The 21,897-nt window shown below is 36.9% G+C and overlaps 1 protein-coding gene across 1 annotated transcript in view; it reads right to left on the bottom strand.

Annotated features, from left to right (window-relative positions):
* sns (sticks and stones) overlaps positions 1–21,897 on the bottom strand; it is a 116,246-nt gene that overhangs the window by 70,784 nt on the left and 23,565 nt on the right. Inside the window, exon 3 of the mRNA XM_069812584.1 lies at positions 12,401–12,553. Within this exon, the coding sequence (XP_069668685.1) occupies positions 12,401–12,553 (153 nt within the window). The remainder of the gene's footprint in view (positions 1–12,400; positions 12,554–21,897) is intronic.

Raw genomic sequence — 21,897 nt, 5'->3', positions numbered from 1 at the left:
ATTGTAAACCTCTTCTGTATATATTTGAACTAGACTGTGACTATAAATTTAAGACTTTATAGTAGTATTAGGTTTTTTGACTTTTTCCATACTCTAGCTGTGAAGCAATGTACGAATACGATGGAATGTTAATAAGTACAATATAATACAATATAATACAATACAATACAATACTATATGTAATATTTACATATCGACGACCCAGTTCAAGAGGGAAACAACTCAAAATTTAAAGTTTTGAGAAACCTGAATTTTAAAGTCTCATGTTGCTGTCAAACATCCAAGGAACATCCTATTAATGATGTTTTATATATACTATAAGTTTGGAATTAGAGTGATATTAATTTAATTTTTCACATTAAAATGAAGCTTCAAAAATTCAGTTTTCTCAAAAATGTAAATTTTGAGTTGTTTCCCTCTTGAACTGGCCAGTCGGTATACACACTTAAAACAAAATGAAATGAAATTACGTAAAATTAAATAAAATATAATAAGAACATTAAACACAATGCAATTATTCAATTTTCCAATTTTATGAAGAATGAAATACTTCCTCTGGGTTTTAGAAACGAACTGAAAATTCAAAGTGGACTTTCGAAATAGGCCTATAGTAGTTTATGTCGGCCTGGCAAGGTTGCTAATAGTAGGCTGATACACGCTGCTTAGATATTATAAATCAGTTTTAATACTGGACGCATAAGTTATCTGTTAAAAATAAATACCGGTACAGAAATAACACTGAAGTTAGTAAAAATTATATGTCATAGTTATTATATTTCTACCATCCATAAATACAATTTATTGTTATTAATTTCAACTAGACAGGAGAAAACAAGGCTCTTGGCCCTGCTCTAGCTCTTCTCCCTGCATAAGCAAAAGCCCGGCTCGAGCCGAGCTCTCTTAGTGACCCGGCTCTTCTTGAGCTTTATGTTCAGCAGAATGCCTTGCAGTATGCGTTATCTTCGAGAATGACTTCAGATACACTAACTTATCTAACATGGTAGTGAAACAAAGTAACAGAAATGACAACCTTAAATAGTACGGATAATATTTACCTTTATTTATGCATATAGAAAAAATATTTTTACTTATCAAATCCCAATAATATGTAGCCTACTTCATGTACGCTTATCTCTTACTTGTACATTTATTTATTTTCTTAAATCTATATTTATAATATAGTCTGACACAAATACATGTGTTTGCCCAAGGCACAGGATATTTCACAAAATAATGTGTTTTAGGAAAGAAACAGTGTTCTTCATAAAATATAGTTTCTAAATAATTAGATATGTTCTGTAAATCAACAATGTAAATGGATAATGTAAATCAACAATGCAAATCGATAATGTAAATCAACAATATCTTAAATACTGTGTGTGCCATATAAGTGATTTCTAACAATTGCAACAGTTTTATTATTGTTACAATTTCTTCCCGAACTTGCTGTCTGATTTTATATTTTTCACGCCATGTACCAAACAATCCCGGCACAGCTTCCCTGGCACCTAGCAGAAATCCTGTAACACTGATATTACTGATATTATACCTATTTTGGAAGAAGGAAATTACTGGCGTGTATATCTCCTTTTTTTTTTTTCTTTGTCCACATCAGAGGACTGGGAGATGGTGTCTTCAAATCTCATTGTAGGATCAATGAGTTCGGCTTCAGCTTTTTTCTTTCAGATTTATTGCAATTATGTCTATTCGACGAATGCTACCACCTTCAGCTACACAAAGGACCTGTTCATAAACTTCAATAATTGTAATTTGAGAGTTTTGGCTATAGTTGCTGGAACGATATTGTGACATTTTATGCGTAGTAGTAGTTCTTCCTGGAGGCATATTCCGAGCACATGAGGTAAGCTTTTAAGTTTTAACGAAAGTCACAAAATAAAATAAAATAAATACTTATGTACAGTAGTCAAAACCTTCTAGTATGACAAACATCTGGAAGAAAATAAATTACTTTTCATAGAAATAAGACACTTAAAGTTTCATTCTTCTAAAAGAAGCTCTTAACTGAACATATTTGTGGATATGTTTTCAACTTAAATTTTCGTTCAATAAATATTTGTCACGTTCCCAAATGCAACGAAAATCCAAACTGCTATAACAAAATGTTGACTCTCTTACTAAACCTAAATAAAACCCTGCTACAATCTTAACTATAGTCTAATTATTTCAAAAGAATATTTTATTATAGGCTTATCTGTAATAATGAATAACATAACCTTGTCAATACAAGAACCATATGGTCGATTCCTAAGGAATAGGAAGGCTGTTGTGAAGGAAAACCAAATCATTTATATTATCAGGATGCAATTTGCAACGTCTCTCACCAAGTACAAGCCCTGCTATAACGCTGAAAACGCGTTCGCTGGGTGCACTTGTGGCTGGCACACACAGAATTTTCTTAGCCAAAGTGTTAGGTTTAGAAGTGCCGTTTCGTAAGTCTTCCACCAGACGAAGATAATGTCTTTGTGCACAGCTCATCCAAATTTGCGGCTACCGAACGGTAAACATTAATATCTAATCCAAGAAATATCTGTTGTTGCTGCAGCTGAGTGAAATTTCAAATCTTCTTGAAACTGGGGTATAATTTCGGCACGAAGGGCATCCGCCAATGCACTTACCGGTACTCTGTTTGATAGGATTTTTCTGTGTGGTAGGACTTTCTCGGCAGCCACACGTTCATATTGTGTTGGAAATTATACCCGCTAACTATGCTGACAGTTATGTCTTTTGAGAAGTGGTTGAAGTACGATATCGAAGAAAGCAATCTCCGTTTTTACACTGAACATATCCCACAATGCTTCCTTCTTCATCTACCACAATTAAAAAATTGTCCACACAGCACTGTTTAATTACTCCTTTCAAATTTTTTACCAATTTGAATTTGTTTATTCGCAGATTATGCGTAACATCCCTTACAATGACGTCATTCTAGCATAAATTACGACACACGTTTAGATGTCAATCATGGTGGAAGAAGTATTCTTCCACCATGGATGTCAATAAACAGGAACAGCAACTATACTTGTTTTTTTGAAAGATGGGACATGACAGTTTAGTGGCAGAACTTGGAACTACAGTGCTATGTTGCCAATATGGACTACCACGCTGCCAGCTGATGAAAGGTATCAATTGGCGTTGCGATGGCTGACGTTAAAACATTAATTGACAATTGACGCAAAGGTAAGAAAACAACACAAAAATTGACAGAGAATCAAAGATGAAACATATCAATGCTAACACTGTGTGCACAATAAATGTCGCCAAGAGAACTACAGACGCGATACGGAATGCGTTACGATTTCGCGATAACGCAATATCGCACTACCGCGAAGAGGTGCCCAAACTGGCGCGTCCGCGACATACGATATTCTAACGTCCCCAGTCGATCAGAGTATTGTAATGGATGACCGCATATGCGGATTTTAGTTTTCCAGCCACAGCGCAAAGACCAGTTACCTTCTACAGGTGTATATCGCTTGTGCTCACAGATTGCGATTTCGGATTACTTGTAAACGAACGTGGAATTTTTGATTGAGTTCGTAAAGGAAAATCCGTGGCATGGAAAAGGAGAAGAAATGGAAGGAGATAGCTACAAAGTTAGATGTAAACAATAAGTGCAATTATTTATTTATAATTTGATGTCATACTGGCTTGTAGACTGGCGGGGTTTAAGCTAGAAAATAAATAACTGTCGCAAAAATGCACAAATGAAAAAAATATATTTGTGGAAATTGCAAAATGCTTATACAATATTATAAATAATTGTGCAGAAATATAAAATTAATAAAATATGTGGAAACAAAAAGTTATGTAATTTGTTTGTCGGAGTTTTATTACTTTCAATATCTTACCACATTCTAGATATACTTATGTAAGTAAATCATTAGACGTAGGTATGTTTAGAATAAATTACTACTGAATTTACTTCACATTAAAATTCGTTATTTTATGGGTACTCTAAACATTGAAATTCTTTATTAGTAGGCTCTTCAAGGTTAGCAGAGTGCTAACTATTTTTACTGAACGGCGGTTCCTAATTCCAGTTTTTACAAGATTCATGCAACTAATTGCTCGCTCACAATTTACAGTATGCGATGGAATTATATAAATCAATTAGAAGAAATTGTTCACTTAACTTACATGAATTGCACCACTCTTTGAAATCAATTTCTGAACATCTATTGCTCAATACTTTTTTTTAACATGCCCATGCTATGATGCCATTAGCATTACATTTAAATTCAAATTAGTTCATACACATCTCTGATTTCATTTTCTCTATTACCATCATCGTCTCTGAACTCCAATGTGGTTGTCGCATTTTTACACATTTACATTCAAAGTTTGTTATATTTTTTAGAAGTAGAGTAGCAAAATGCGACAAATGCGACTGTGGCTTAAAACCTGGATTTACGTCTACAGCAGTTTCATTTTTAAGCCGTTCGACTGAAGTAGGCTGCAAATTTTCCAGCTATAAGCACAATGGAATGTTTCTTCAAATATGTGAAGTAAGATGACCCAGTGTTGTCAGGACACTTGATGGTGACGTGTTTCCCATCTATGGAGTCAACACGGTTTCAAATCGTTGAGCTCAACTTTCCCGTAGTCGTCGTGAAGGCTCTGTCATGAATTCGGATCTCATGTTTTCTCACATAGCTGCACAAACTTCCATCACAGTTGCACTAATGGTTGAAAACCAACCCTAAAACTATGGCCTGTTGGTGTACAAACTATCTCCAGTCGCTAAAAATCTGAAAGAAGAAGAAAAAAAAACATATTAACACTGTGATAGAACAAACTCAAACATAAATAATTGGTAGGCCTACCTTTTTTACTTTCAGCCGATGCTGTGAAAAATAGATGGAAAAACATTAGAGATTGTTATTTTTGTTATTTAGAGCAAAAAATCGCTGACAATGAAGATCAAGGTGAAACACAATATGATTTTCTTCAAAGAAGTTCTTTGCTGATTTAAATTAGGCGAACTTATATTTTTCATGTTTATAATACCGGTACCTCCACTTTTTGATTCATTATTTTTTGTTCAAAATATAGGCCTAAGCATTTAAACTGTTCACACTCCACAAATTTGTTTTTCATAGTTTCAGATGTAATTAAATTTCATTTTGTGTTTAATTCTTGTAAATTCAAAAGTATACTTCATATGTTATTCTTTTTACAGAAAGTCAGTATTAAATTTGAATATTTTTATGACTGGTAACTGATTTGGGTCGTTAAGCTAAATTAAATATGTTTCTTACATACATTACTGTGTTTCGCTTATCTTATTGCGATTGCAAGTCATTTTTCCGGTGGGTTCGGGCTACGCCAATTAATATGCTTCTTCGTTATGTCTTCCGTTACTTTACCCAGAATCTCGTCAAAACATTGAGCTGTCATCCTGAAATATATATAAAAATGTTTTTCATTTCTAATTAGTTGTTGAACTAAGGTATAAAATTAATCTTTTTCTTCCCTTGTGGCATTTAACTCGTGAATCCACAATCTCCTGCAACAAAAAGAGCAAATTAAAAAAAAAAATAAAGTTTATAATCGGGTAGGCGTACTTGTTATTTATTTCACGTTCTTGGCAAAGAACAGCTAAATCATCATTTTATACATTTTATATTGTTTATCTTAACCATACATGACTACCATGGACTTACCTGCGCCTGCTTTACCTGCGACGATCCTCATCCAAGAAAGAGATGTTCCTCTTCCTTTGCAGATGAATCCATAAATGACACACTTCAACCCAGCATCAAAATAAACGCGTGGCGTTTTCGCGATCTACATCTCCGGGAGAATAGAACGCAGAATCGTCGCGTTCTACTTGCTGCGATAATAACGCATATTGCGATAATCGCGCGTGTGTGAACACAATCATTGAACGCAATGAAAACATTTATCGCAAAATCGTAACGCTATCGTAACGCATTCCGTATCGCGTCTGTTTGGGGGAGCCTTTAAGCACTGGCCATGTGGGAACGGTAAGTTTGGCAACTCAACCGTTGTTACCATAGCAACAGGCCTACCACGCTATGTGACATTCAGTTGGTTTTCCGATCGCAACGCTCCTATCATGTCCCATCTTTCAAAAAAACAAGTATAAGAGCCATTCCATGTAGGTAGAGCTGCGAGCCTTCGAGTCAAACCCCGGTCCTTCGGCTACTGTAAGCTGGTGATCCTAGCTCCACATGGTGGGAAAATGAAGAACTGACTTCTGTATTGCCGGTTGCCTATTAAGTGAGGAAACGCCAAGCAAAACTCGAGCCTTTCTCATATTTAATTATTTCAACAATTTATTGTTTCTGATAATGCATACGAGTATGTTAAACTATTATTTTTAGGTCACTGACTAGAATCTTGCTCTCAACCCTCGAAGAGTAACGGCGATGCATTTTGGGACATTATTTGTCACACCCCCGCTTCCTCCTCCATCGCCAAAGGAACCAATCTGTGTTCAGCCTTCAAAGGACACTCGCATATGCGAGTCTATGGTTATAGTGCTTTTGAAAACAAAGATGGGTTGTAAAAAAACTATACTTCATGGAAATCAAAGTAGGGACAGAATGAAGCATACGTTATTGAAGAATGCTTAGAATAAAGAAATGGCGTTTTACTTATTTTACTGGATGTGCACATGAGATTATGAGCATTTACAGTAACCGCCACTGCTAATACTCATGTATTGAAGGGGATAGTTCCTAAATTCAGCTGTCTTACCTATTGCTCACGTATTGTATTGCTTATTAATCTCAATTAGTCCTCGCCAATCTACCAGCTCGCTATCTTCAATAGTTCCCTTGTCACCAGAGAAGCTCGCTCTTTTCGAATGACAGTTTGATTATTACCGCCCTATTTTAATACAAGAGCCAGTAAGCAAGTTACAAATTGGAGTAGCGACCTACCTGACTGAATGAGGCTATCACAGTTAGATGGCAGTACTATCAATGAGTGCACAGTATAATTAAATAATCAGCTGTTGCGTGATGGCGGTATCTCTGAACGAGTGTACACTGGAGTTCAAGGATACCTGGCCCTTCCAATCGGTAGTGATCGATAATTCGTTGGCGTAAGTGTGGCTCCTTTAGTTATTACTTCTATGAACAGATGGCGAAGTTAATAGTCAGTGCTGTCAATCGTACATAAATATATCCGCATTATAGAATTCAATATTTCATCCCCCTCTACTGATTGTAAAACAACACTGGTGCCCACGTGCAACAACGTCGGTTTGTGTAACCACCGGTTCAATTTGCCATCTAACTCCTGGTTAAGCATTTTTACGGTGCTTCGACCTACTTAAATAGAAGGTTAACCACGGTAATCTCTAACCGGCCGTATTCGAGCGGTTAAAGTAGATAACTAGTGATTAGTAGAGCAAGTAAAACAAAATGGCGCCTAGATCCGCAGCTGATTATTTCGAAGACGATTATTATTGTACCGTATTTGATATTTGAATTACTTGGGTAGAGATGATGATGAGCGTGAAGTTTCTTTAGTGGAAAGAGAGAATTCTTACGAGAAATTAGGTGACAGAATACTTCAGGAGAGACTTCGTTTATCAAAATCTACAGTTTCATTTCTGCTGCAACAAATGGATCTCTTGAAATAATACAAAAACAGTCATATTTCTCCTTTGAATCAGTTGCTTATATTGCAATTCTATGGAACTGTTATTTTCTGTATTTTAAAAGACAACACTCGATTATCTTTCTCTAGGTCACTGGCTGAACGAAGAGAGGTTATTGGATAATGCACAGTTCTATGGTGTAAATGGGGTCCTGGATCGTACACACATTCACACTAATCTTCTGCTCCTTTTCCTTTATCGATATTCCATTTTTTTATATAATATATTTCAATCCATTTAGTAATTAAGTCTATCGATACTTCAACCTCACATTGGGATGTAATCATTTTTGCATTCAATTTTCCATTTTGTATGATTTTAACCTAACAGAATTGAAAAACAAAGAATGCAACTCGCAAACATAACAGCGCCCAAAGGCAAACAAATGCAACGCGAAAATAAAGAACACGGTTCGCCTCGGCCCTCATAAGGCCGCAGGAGCCGACGGTATCCAAGGAATTATATTGCAGCATCTCCCAAGGTCAGCTATGATAATTAATAACATCTTGGCTTCCGGTCACTATCCCATTCTCTGGAAAGAGGCTCACATAGTTCTCTTTCCAAAGCCCGGAAAGGATAAGACGAATCCAAGCAACTATAGGCCTATTAGTCTCCTCAGTTGTCTCAGCAAACTGGCGGAGCGGGTCATACATAGACGCCTCACTGAAGTAGTGTTGCCCCAAATCAGGAACGAGCAGTTCGGTTTCCACCCTGGTCGTTCCACTACACTCCAGGCACTCCGCATGACGGAGGACATTACCTGGGCTATGAGCACGAAGCGTGTAGTAGCTGCAGCTTACCTGGACATCGAGCGAGCATTCGACAAGGTTTGGCATGAGGGACTCCTCGTTAAGTTACTGGGCATGGGAGTCCCAGATGGAATGATACGCCTCATTTCTAACTACCTCCGAGGCCGTACATTCAAAACCCGTGTAGGCACTAGTTTCTCCACCCCCCGTGAAATTCACGCAGGAGTCCCACAGGGTTCCATTATCGGGCCCATACTTTTCAATATATTCATTAATGACCTCCCGTTTCGCTATATCCACGACAGAAGTAGCCATCTGTATATCTATGCAGACGACACTGCCCTCTTGGCGATGGGCAAAACCTATAGATTAGCGTCCCGTAGATTGCAGTCGATCTTAGATCACCTCCAGCCGTGGTTCCACGACTGGAGAATCAGGGTCAATGTAGAGAAATGTCAGGCCATACTCTTTTCACTAAGAGCGAGGCTCGAAGACATACCACCACCACCCACACTTTTCGGACAAGAAATGCCGTGGATGAACCAAATTAAATATTTAGGGATCATTATGGACTCTCATCTCACCTTCCGAGATCACATCCAATCCCTTCTTCGTAAGGCCAACGGGCTGATAGTTAGACACTATCCCATTCTGGCGGCCTTAACTCCTGACAACCTGGGGGTAGGACTTACCATGTATAAGGCCCTCATTCGCTCTGTCATTACCTATGCCGCACCCGCATGGGGGTTTGCGGCAGTGTCCCATCTCCGTAAACTCCAAATTATCCAAAACCACGAGATTCGACTCATTACCCATCTCCCCCGAGTCGCCTCGAGAAGAAAGTTCCATGATGAACTAGAGTTGCCAACCATAGACGAGTTCATTGCTCGACTGGCTAGGAACCTGTATGCGGAAGCTCGTGCTAACCCCAACCCGCTCATATCTGTCCTCGGGCAGTATGATCCTAGGTTACGGCGTAGGCACCAGACAGGTCCATTAGCTATACTCTTGAGACAGGAGGACAGGGAGGCTGGCGTTACTCCCAGGTTTTGGTAGTCACGTCTCAACTCCATGAGACTCCTTGGATAGTGCAACCGCTTTAAAATGACCTTGTCTTAACTGGGCTAAACAAATTCCCTCCCTAACAATATCTACATTTGTTGATCGATGGAACTATCATAGAGCCAATGGGCTAGTATATATCCATCGATTCATAGAGTCATCCTACCTAAGAGCCAACTGGCTAGTCTCTGAAATTGAGACAACTCATCCTGCCTAAGGTTTTTCTGTGGTTTTCCTAAGGCGCTAAGACAAATGTCGGGATGAGCCCTAAAAGAAATGGGCCACGGACCTGCACTCATCTCCCCATGAATCTCCCTAATTACTCTAAATTAATTAATAATTACATCTCTCCCCTCTCTTCGTAATTGAGCCACCATAAAGCCAAATGGCTGGTCTCTAAATTGAGACGATTCAACAAGGCTCATGACAACAATCACCTCCTACATAACAGCCAAATTGGCTAGTCTCTTATATGAGACAACTCATCCTGCCTAAGGTATTCCGTGGTTTTCCTAAGGCGTAAGACAAATGTCGGGATGAGCCCTATAAGAAATGGGCCACGGACCTATATGCCCTTCCCCATATATATTCCCCTTTTCTTGTAAACGACGTATGTCCTAGTTCAGAACCTCTAAATTGTCTATTAGATGTACGAGGTCACTCAATTAGTTGCAATTTGAAAGGACAGGGACCTCTCAAATTGCAGATTTAGAATTCACGGCGCCTCTTCCGACGGCCTTCACATGCCTCGTCATCGAACAACAGATGACAGCGTCTTGCCATCCTAACGGCAAACAACAGCCAACTCCTCCTCGCCCCGTCCCGTGATCACTTGATCAAATCTCCGTCCCCCTCGCGTATGTGGTACCTAAGAGGTTACGTCCAATTTCGGCAGCCCCTTCAAAATTTTCTAGAGCTCCTTCAGTGGAGCACCGTAACCCGGAGTGAGACTAGTGGCCAACAGGCTTGGAGCTCACATATTTAGTTTCGTACAGCCCCCAACCCCTTGCAAGGACGCGTTTTGCGTACCTTTAAAAATTTGTCCTCCCAATTCTCTTTCGATTTTTCGATTCAAAGAACACGGTCGTTTCGATGTAGAACGGAGTAAGCGCAGTCGTTTTTAGACGTTGACTATTATCTTTGCAGAGGTATGGAGGCTTTCCTTAGTCATTTTGTAGAAATAGTGTACTATCGATATATAACTATAACGTCTTTGGTACCATCATACACTTTACTCTGGTTAAATGAGGTGTCAGCTAACCACGTTTAAGTAATCGGTGATTATGAATGGTGCACAGTAATTTATTTATTTATTTTAAACACGGTTACTGTTTAACCGTCGTTTCGTAACCTATGACTACTGCATTTTTAACCGAGGTTGATGCAATTCGCCATGGGTGAGATTAATTTATGCTTAATCTACATCATCATTTTCCCCGACACTTTCTTAATTCCCCCAATAATGGTGACACCTATTGAGAATTAGCGAAACTATTTTCAAGTTTGTCAATTTGTTAGATCTTTGGTTATGACCTATCCCATGGTTAGAAAGTTCGTTTACACGATCATAAAGTCGCAGTGTACCGACTTGATTCGAGCATCGATGCACGTTTTGTCTCGGGCTGGTAATGATGTACCATAGACTAATCACCTGTGACTATGCGGATTAGCATATCGTCCCCTTCATCCTGTCTGCTCGGATCAAGTCGTCAACCTGTTGAACCTTTGCCTCCACTAGCCGACCGACTCGGCGTTCGACACTTCTGCATCCAAGACAGCTTGAATGTCACAGGCTATGCTCATCATTCACGAATAGCGTTTCTTTATAAATATTCTTTGCTACCAGACTTTTTACCCAGAAAAATACCACAAAGGAGCGCTGCAGAGGTGCTGCCATCTTGCAATTTCTATATCTTTGTTTTGTTTGCACTGCTTGTGCGCACATCCATCACGTTGCTTTCTGGATAATAGTGCCATATAGCGGCGATAGCTTCACGCGCCTCTTACACAAATTTTGGTCGCTACTTCGATTTGTAACTTACTGACTCGCCTGTGTAGGGACTTTCTAGACGTTTAAAACATGATTACAGTGTGGGACTCACCTCACCGGCCCTGGCCGGAGGGGAAGCTGGGAGTGGGGATGTAGTCGAACTGATAAGAGGTGTTGACAGACTAAAAGGTCTGACCATTCAGCTACCGCAGGGGTTAAAATACAGGTATAGTGATTCGTTAATGTTTTATGAAGCTTGTACTGTGGACGTTATCATTTCGGAAGCTGGAGAATAGGAGCGTAGTTTCAAGTAGCTTTGGAGTGAGTGACAGTTGATGCATTTCTTTTGCATTCTTCACAGGGCCGGTGAGGTGAGTTCAGTATAATACTGTACTTAGGTCCCAAGCGGTGGTTAGTCAGCATGCTTGCTATTTATATTCACTATGGAAATAGTATTTCCTCGTGTTGCTGTTCGAAGATAAGAAAGACCGCGTTCGCGGCGACAAACAACAACCAATTTGAAAAATCGTAAACAATAAGATACACAAAATTTGTAGACTATGTAACTGTTACGCCAGACACAACCTGTTCCCTCTACTTCATGAAAAAAATCACCATTGATCATACCAAAGCACAAAATATCTGTGGGCACTTTATTACATTTTAAATTATTATACAACAGAATATTGTTCATGAAACAAATATTTATTTTACACAGTCTCCAAATAAAAATTAAAAAATTATACAAACTTTTTATAATGGAGTACATTGTGTCAATTAGATGGGGAAAGGGAGAACGAGATCACTTTTAAATGCCATGAAATTGATACCGTATTTGAGCATGCATATGGATTAGCAATTAGCGTCATTTAGTGCTAATTACCTTTAATTTACACAGTCGGTTTAAAGAATATATACACATGCAAAACATGATCATTTACTCACCTAATTTCAGTTCCACGTTGCCACGGTACCAAACAATTTTTGCTGCTGGCTTTGAGTTCTTCACTAGACATTCCAACTGGTATTCCTGATTTTCTCTAATCTCTATCTTCGAATTTGGTGCATGATCCACAATCTCTATGGAGGACGGAGGTGCTATAATAACAGAAAAAAATTGTGTAAATGAAAAAAAGCAGCTGATTTGCAAGATGCTGGACTTCCTAATTGGGTTATCTTAATCTATCATGGTTTGAATATTGCTTATCTAAATCCTGTTTTAACACCACTATTCAGAATTGTAATTTTATGAGGAGTAGTCATAGTGGCATTACGCCAAACTCCCATTACTGCATAAAGTTGAAAAATGCGTTTCTGAGTTTCTTACCATTTTTAACTTTATTTACTTTCTGGGATAAAAATTATGGGCCGTCCCATAAATAGGACGCTATGCATAACGGTCAGTCATGCTGTAGTTGAATAGAATAATCCCTTTTTGTAGTTCAAATAGTATTTATGTATTTATTATGTAGCAAATACATATACATATTAGAATCAGTGGTTCAACTGCCCTTCTCACAAAAGGCTACGCATTGTACAGCACTATTTTGTGTGGTAAGGGTAGAAACATTTAGGGTGGAGTCCAATTTGACACTTGCTGCAGATGAACTTTGCTTTCCCTGTAAAATTAGCACACCTTCACTGAGTTTCATTTTCAACTGGCCAGTGGTGTTGACCATCAAACCTTATGTCTCCTGATGGAATGGGAACAATTTTTCCTTAGTGGGAACTCATCCCATGTCTTTTCAGTACTGTAAAAGCCAGGAGACGGCAAAAGTGAGGAGCGGTTCTGAAGAGTTTTGAGGCTTCATTTTTCTGTACAGAAATCAAGCATTTACTACTGCAGCACCAAGAAAATAAGCGAAGATGGACCACCACTCTGTTGTTGCCACTGTTGCTAACATTGGTAATGCCAACGCTGGTGCTGCTGTTTCTGTGCTAGCACTGGTACTGCTTTTGCTGCTAGTGATGGTGTTGCTATTGCTGCTACTAGCGCTGGTGCTGATGGTGGTGATTGTAAAAAAATCCGTAGCGCTACAGCCCATGTGCCAAGACCGACTAGCCGGCTGCTGGTCTCACGTCCACATGCCGAAACAGAGGTGGACAATCATCGAACCAGAATGGCGGTATCGTGTGGTTAGCACGATGATTCCCCCCAGAAACCGGATTTTCGCTACCTATCGTATTTCCACAAGTGCATGATGATGCTGGGTGGGCACCGGTCCCTTACACTGGCCGAAATTTCATGAGAAAATTTCTTCCCCCATGAGGACTGGAACCAGCGCGCATTCCGTAACGCGAGTCCTAGGCAGGATGCCTTAGACCACGATGCCACGGCGTGGTACATTGGTGGTTGTAGTAGTAATAAGAGCTAGTTTCCGAAACCGGATTTCCGCTACCTATCGTAGCTCCACAAGTGCATGATGATGCTGGGTGGGCACCGGTCCCATACATTGGCCGAAATTTCATGAGAAAATTTCTTCCCCCATGAGGATTCGAATCAGCGCGCATTCCGTAACGCGAGTCCGAGGCAGGATGCCTTAGACCACGATGCCACGGCTCGGTACGTTGGTGGTTGTAGTAGTAATAATAATAGTACTTGTAGTTGTAGTAGTACGATGATCTAGCCTGGAATTACCTTCCCTGTCTTGGAAATTTTCATATATTAGCTTCCTTCTTTTCGGACGGCAATAACTTGTGCGAGAAACCTCAGCTTCAGTTTTGTCTAATGTACTTTCAAAATCATTTGTTTCAGCTTTTATGTTAGAAGAATCTGGCATACTTTCATCAACATTGTCATCTTAATTATCATCATTACATTTTTTTTTGTAATTCCGCTTTCCTACTAAGTAGCATTTTACTGCCAAGATTATTCAAATTAGCCTCATGCTCGTCGTCCGATTTATCACTGTCTTTATCTGTATCATGGGAAAATTCCGGAGGGGTCACATATATTAGACTCTCATTATTATAATTATAATTATTATTATTATTATTATTATTATTATTATTATTATTATTATTATTATTATTATTTTGATTTTCCATTAACCTCAGAATTTCACTCAAGGTTAGACTGGAAATAAAACAATGTAATGGAAACCATATAGGCCTACATATTATAAAGAAAACTACAGGAGTGCACACGGCATGGCGTCCTATTTTTAGGACGGCACTTTATTTCACCTTGTACCTAGCAACATATAAGAACATTTTATTGTTGTTATATACCACATGAAAACTGAAGTATTCAATTCATTATGTTAAAATAAAAATCAGATTTCTGTATCACCATTACAGAGTAACTAAGAATGAACTTACCCGCGGTGTGTCACAAAATACTGTTATCCTGCCATCTTGTAAAAAATTAGCTGGTATGAACAAATGTTTGCGCGGAATTCAAACACTGCAACGCCATAATACAATGTAATAATTTATCTTTTAAACAATGCCCCAACTGTACTAAACAAGAAAAAGTTCTATAGAAATCAGTATTTTACACACGTCCTATTTTTGGACGCTATGCAGTAATGGGTTACTTTGTAACGAACAGTTTTCTCGAATATGAGTTAAAGATGAAACTACGTTATGTACGTGTTTCTGCATGCGATGGAAAACATTGTTTTTGTCTAAATCAACAATTTGCACCATTACAGATTATTTGAAATCACTCTTTAGTAGAACAATGTTCCAATTTTTACCATTTTTTTTACTCTCCTGTAAAATTTACTTCTTTTGTTGGTTACAACGTTGTTCGGGTGAATGATTCACATTTTTATTGGTTTTAGATTTACAAATATTAGCCCTAAGAACAACAGCAAACAATATAACATAGGAATTAATTAATAACTAGACATCGGATTTTAGGCACTAAAAATTGCAGTTTTAGGCGCCTAAAATAAGCTCAAAATTTGTAAAATTAGGCTCTATTTTAATGAAAATAGGCATTTTAGGCACATCAAGGTATCATACCTATTTCTTTCACTGAAATTTTTAGTTATACACTAAAATACGCACAAAAAAGTATGTTTAAACATTAAAAAAGAATACTATATTATATTTATAAACAGAGCTGCACAAATTTAATATATTGAAACTAATGAAATAATGATTATTGATATCAAGATTACTCATTTTAAGTTATTGAAATTCAGTTCCATGCTCAGACTTTATTATAATTATCTGCACAGTACACCACCAGAATTTTTTCTAAATTCTCCACAGTTAACCTTTGCCTTTTGTCACTGAGAATCATTTTGAAAGCAGAAAAACTTCTTTCAACCGAAACTGATGTGAGAGGCGCAAATTTTAAATTAGGTACAATAGAAACATCAATACTTACTGGAACATTTACACTTTCCCCCGATATCACTCTTGATACTTTTTCCAACAGTGAAAATCCTACATTCTTATTTAATACGTTGTCCCACTTATTTTTAACTTTTTTCCCCAGTTTCGCCCAAAGCAGAATGTATATTCACTTGAGCTTCCTTTACTATTGCTATTTGGCTACAAAGAGATTGTTTTTCACGTTCTAATTGTTCAGTGCTTGCAGGTATGAAAGAAAAGTTTGATGTTATGCAGGCAATATCGTTTTTCACTCGTGAGTCATTCAGACAATCTTTCACTGCTTTCACACACGCTGCACTATCAGTTTCAGGTAATTTATCAATAACTGTGACCACTTCTTTAAAATACTTAGAATAATACACCACTGACTGAATCCAGGTTCCCCATCGTGTAACAACCGGCTGAGGTGGGAGTGGGATATCTGGAAAGTTCTCTCTGAATATTGAAATCCTGGATGGGGCTTTACAAAAACATTTTTTTGTGTTCGAAATAAACGAATTGACAAGAGGAAATTCATTCCGGATTGTTTCAGAAACCCTGTGAAGGCCATGTGCTAGACACGTTACATGCGTGAGGTTAGGATAAAATGTTTTAAGAAGTGGAGCTGCAGCAACCATGTATGAGGCAGCATCAGTACAAAACAACAGAACTTTAGAATCGTCTATATTACCTGAGTATAAAGACTGTAGGCCTTTATTTACAAAATAAGCAATGGCTTGGCTATTCACTTTCGAAAGTTCCTTAACACATACGAGGTGTGGAATCGAAGGTCCATCAGGACTAAGTTTTCCTACTACCATATTTGCTATATACTTATTCATAGGATCTGAGGTTTCATCCACAGAGACCCATATGTAAGAATCACCTATATCCTCCCGAATGGAAGCTAAAGTTTCATTGTATATTCTGTCTAAGTAATTTTTTCTTAGAGTCGACTCAGATGGGATATTTTGTTTGCAGTATTTTTGTAAAAACTGTCTTAAAACCGGATTTTCAATTGCATTCCAGGGAATGTTAGCAGCAACAAACGCTCTGGTTAAATCAGCATAGAATTGCTGCTGAGATTGAAGTAGGCTGTGTTAGTAAAGTTTGTTGCAGTTGATTTTTCTGCTGAGCTTTAGCCTTATGAGCCGCTCCTTGCACATGCTGCTTTAGGTGGCACTTCTTTTCTTGCGAAATCTAAAAATGTAAAGTAAACTGAATTAAAATAAAATCCTAATTGTTGTATTGCCGTATTTCTATCACAAAGTTAGTGGGTTCGAACAATCAAAATTTTAATTACCTGCAAATACTTTAACTATCGGAATTTAAAAGGTTAAAGTGTAGTGTCTTAAAAAGAATTATACCTCAGGATAGCTCAGTCAATGTATAAATATTATAGGCCTACTCATTAAAATTAATAGAATTTATATATTTCAACTATGTTACATACCTGTTTGCTACAAATCTTGCAGAATATTATTTTTCCATCATAAGTGAATTCTGAATATTCTGTTAGCCATTGCCGGATCAATGTAGATTTTGCACTTATATTTTTCGGCATTATCGCGTTAAACTTCACAGGAAAACGTCCTACCACTCAAAACTTCTCAACACAAATAAGGTGAGGGAAAGAGCAACTGTTAACGAGCATTCAAATGAACCGTTGTTATTGAGATTCAATTGGACAAAAATACAAAGTTCCACTTATTGTTGCATTTCCTGGTAGTGTTAACACTAGGAGGGCCATTCTTTTAAATATTTTGTAACGGTTTACCCTACTAATTCGCAGTTTTACGACTTTTCATAAATATTTCAAAAACACTCTTTCTCCAAAAATTGTGATTTTATGACACTCTGAAGGGCAGTACAGCTAATCGGTTTCAGACCGAAAACAGTCATTTTTATAGTATAGTATATCTCTGAATCGGTAGCAGCACATGTTGTGATTGTTGCCTGCTTCAAAACTAAGGTTGGTTCTTTGTCGGCATTTATGCCTCCAAACATGTTAAATTTGGTGAAATCTATTGCGAGTGTCGTGAGATTCAAAACATTTTGTTTCCTTTATCAATGGTTTCATGGCCGGTGTGAAGCAAACTTTCCACTTTTTAAATGCCTTAAATTTCGCAGTGAATGCATGTATAAATTATAAAAAGTAAGAGTAAAATGCGAAACTTTACTGTGAGTTAGACATTTTTAGGCGAATATTAACAAATTAGGCTCTAATAACCGTTTTAGGGCATTTTAGGGCACTGTAAAACTCTTTGAATACCTTTCAATCTCCATGAAACACAAATATTAATAATTATTTTTACTTTTCTCCTAAAGAAACAAAATAGGCATTTGCCCTAGAATCCGATGTCTGTTAATAACATATCCACTACAGAAATTTCTAATATTTATAACATAAGTTCTTCCTGTGTAAGAGAAAGCCTTACAGCCTTAACCCGGCCAACTAAAATAATAAATAAATGAATGAACGACCGAACGAACGACCGAACGAACGAACGAACGAACGAACGAACGAACGAACGAACGAACGAACGAACGAACAAACAAACAAACAAACAAACAAACAAACAAATAAGTAAATAAATAAATAAATAAATAAATAAATAAATAATACAAGTTCTTCTGCTATTCCTTACCCATTATATTACATTTACTCTTATTATGATGATGGTGATGATGATGATTATTATTATTATTATTACAATTATTATAATCAACATTATTATTATTACAAGTTCCCGTAATGCGCTGAGATTTTCCTCGGCAGAAAAATACAAATCCGAACACTCAGAAATATAGTAAAGAATAACAATTTACATTACTACTCTTACAGAATCGCTGTAAGTGTAAGCAGTATGTCTCACAGAGTTCTTGTACCCTATAATAAGGTACCACAATTAATAAATAAAGGAATTAGACAAGAAAATTAAAAAAAAAATGGGGTTAAATGTTCTTTTAGAGTATTAATGTTTTAGTGTTCACGATTTCTTGTACTCGTCACATGCATAATCTAATGCAGGGGTTCTCAACCTTGTTAAGGTTGTGAGCACCGCCCATATGTAATACTAAGTGAGGGAGAACCACGAAATCGAAGAGGTTTAATATATTAATACATAAATAAATTAAACAGCAAATAAAATATACTTTTTAAAATATTCACCAGTGTAATGTGATCCTTGAATTTGAATGTTATTCAACATTTCAGTGATGTCAAAGTAGAAGTCGCTTAGATGCGGATCAGTAAATTAAGCGCGAAGGTGCTTTGTTAGTGAGGTATTTCCCAAGCGAGAAAGTTTTTTTCGCATTGGTAGCTCGTCCTGAACATAGCTACGTATTTAACATTTCAGCGCTAAGAAGGATTGGAGATCTGTCAATTATCGCGAGTAGCTTGAATAATATTGATTTTTCTGAGTAAGTCCACACTGAATTGATATGAATTATACACCATGAAATACGGGAAGGCCTATTCGGTCGCTAAACTAGTATAATGGATGGATAGGAACACTGTTTGTTCCGACTCGTACAACAAAGTTTGTATTGCAGTTACAGCTTGTAATTCAATTGATAGATAAGTTTATAAAAATTAATATATGAAACTTCTAAATGGAAAAAATAGCCATAGTTACAGGTGGTTCAGGAAATATAGGAAAACCTATAATGAAAACATTTGTAAAACATGGAGCCTATGAAAAAGGATCTCAGAAGCATTAGTGCTCGCGAGCACTTTTTTACTCGCAAGACGAGAGCACCAAATTGCATTAAAAGAGCACTATGGTGCTCGCGAGCACCAGGTTGAAAATGCTTGATCTAATGACTTCATTAACCATAGAGTCTATATATTTTCGTGTTTTTCAATCAATGTTTTATTGTATAATATTATCTTTATATAGTAACGGTCTTACTAATAAACCGTGTATAGTTCTTATACGAGACTTATGCAGAATAAAGACAGAAAACATGACTAATAAACAGGGAACGGATTTATATGGACTAAAAATATATGAAATATGTAAATATATATGTAGTTATTTTTACCAAAATATGGAATTAAATATGGATTTTTACCAAAATATGGAATTAAATATGGACTTAAAATTATAAAAAAATGACTATGTACGTTAAATATTGGTACATTTTAATCAAACTAAACAAAAAATATAATGGACGTACCTTATCTTCCAATGTAGTTTCAACAAAACACAATTTTTATTGTCTGTTACCATAACAATAGGTTACAAACATTTCTTTCAAGTGCTGAAAAGTGAATCTTCTTCTATTGTCTCTGAGGATAGATTTATACTGACTAAAAGAGCGTTCGACGTCACAAGAAGTAACTGGTACATAATTCAATTTCACAATGTCTGCTGGGGATAAGTCCAAGTTAATCTTCACTGTTGATTCACCACTCATCACAGCAACAACCTTTTGTAGTTCTTCATATCCAGGGTTTTTTGAAAGTACAGTGTCCACCTTAGCTCTTACTGCATCTGCAACTTTACCTCTACCACGATTCAGTTGTTCCACAGTACTATTTATAATTTCAAAACTTTCAGATAGTGAAAGGTGCCTATTTTGGAGACTTTTGAGCGTTTTTATGATGCATGAAAATGTATGCTGAATGTGAGCTAAGTCATTCTTCACACTTATGTCACAGGTAACTGTTTTCGCAGTATCAATTGAGACTGCATCTTCAGAGTCCAATGCAAGGAGAACATTGTTAATAGAGTCTATATGTTCGGCATAATATTCAACTGCTTCTAGCCATGTACCCCATCTAGTTAAAATTGGCTTTGGTGGCAATGGAATTTCAGGGTACATTTCTTTCAACACGTTAACTCTACTGGGAGCTTTGAGAAATACTTTTTTCACTGATGAAATCAACAAATCTACTTTAGGGAAATTGTCTCTGACCACTTCTGCCACACGATGAAATGCATGCGCCACACAAGTAAAATGAGTCAATTTAGGATATACAACAGATAATGCTTGTCCAGCTTTGACCATATAAGGGGCAGCATCGCTAATAAAGAATAACACATTATCGTACATAATACCCTATGGCCACAGGATACCCATAGCTTCGTTGAACAGTTTAACTATAGTTTTGTTATTGCACTTTTCTAGAACATCACAATGTAAAAGAATTCGTTCAGAATATTGTTCACTTAACAAACCGATAACTACATTACCAACAAGTCTACCTTCTTTGTCGGGAGTCTCATCAATGGAAACCCAAATTGAACTATCTTTAATTTCATCTCTTATCTTCTGTATTGTCTCATCGTAGATGGATGGAGCATACGTCTTCCTAAGTGTTGACTCATCCGGGATTGTATGTTGAGTATATTTTTCAAGGAATTCCCTGAAGACCTTATTCTTTAGTTTGTAGAGAGGAATATCAGCAGAGATGAGAGAACGGCACAGGTCGATGTTAAACTCAGATCTTACATTCGATGTTGTTGGTTGTGTTAAAAACAATTGTCTCTGCTTGGAATTTAGTTGTTTGTTGGCCTGATGTTTACTAGTTGTAATGTGTTGTTGCACCAGGAACTTTTGTGTAGATGATACTGCACACTGACACAAATTACAAAATAATATTTTATTGTCAGTTGATAAACCATCTTCTTTAAATTCTGAAATGTAACTTGTTAGTTTTGATTTTAAATTGACTGAATGACGTACTTTTGGCATATTTACCGTCTTTATAGTATGATTTACAAAACTGAACCTATGTGTACTCTGACTGGCATTTAACTGTTGAGCTGCACAACTGAAGTCTGTTAAAAATTTTAAATTAAATTAATACAGTTTTGTAACTTACTTTCCCATTGTTGATAGGACTGCTAATTTTCAAATAACTCTGATGTTAAAGGGATTACTGAACATGTGTTTAAATCTCTATTGTTGAAATGTATTTTTAAAAGTTAATGGAATTTTGTTTTGTTTTATTGTTAAACCTAATATAATATGGACTGTTTTATATGAAATATGGAAAATATATGGAAATTAACGAAAATATGTACTAAACTCTAAAATATGGAAAAATATGGAAAATAAAAGTAGGATTTTTCAACCCTACACATTGTGAAACATAAAGATAA

Source organism: Periplaneta americana, chromosome 16 (genome assembly GCF_040183065.1).
Source record: "Periplaneta americana isolate PAMFEO1 chromosome 16, P.americana_PAMFEO1_priV1, whole genome shotgun sequence".
In the NCBI taxonomy this organism is placed as follows: domain Eukaryota; kingdom Metazoa; phylum Arthropoda; class Insecta; order Blattodea; family Blattidae; genus Periplaneta; species Periplaneta americana.
Note: the sequence above shows the minus strand (reverse complement) of the source record. Positions and strands in the feature narration are given on the sequence as shown.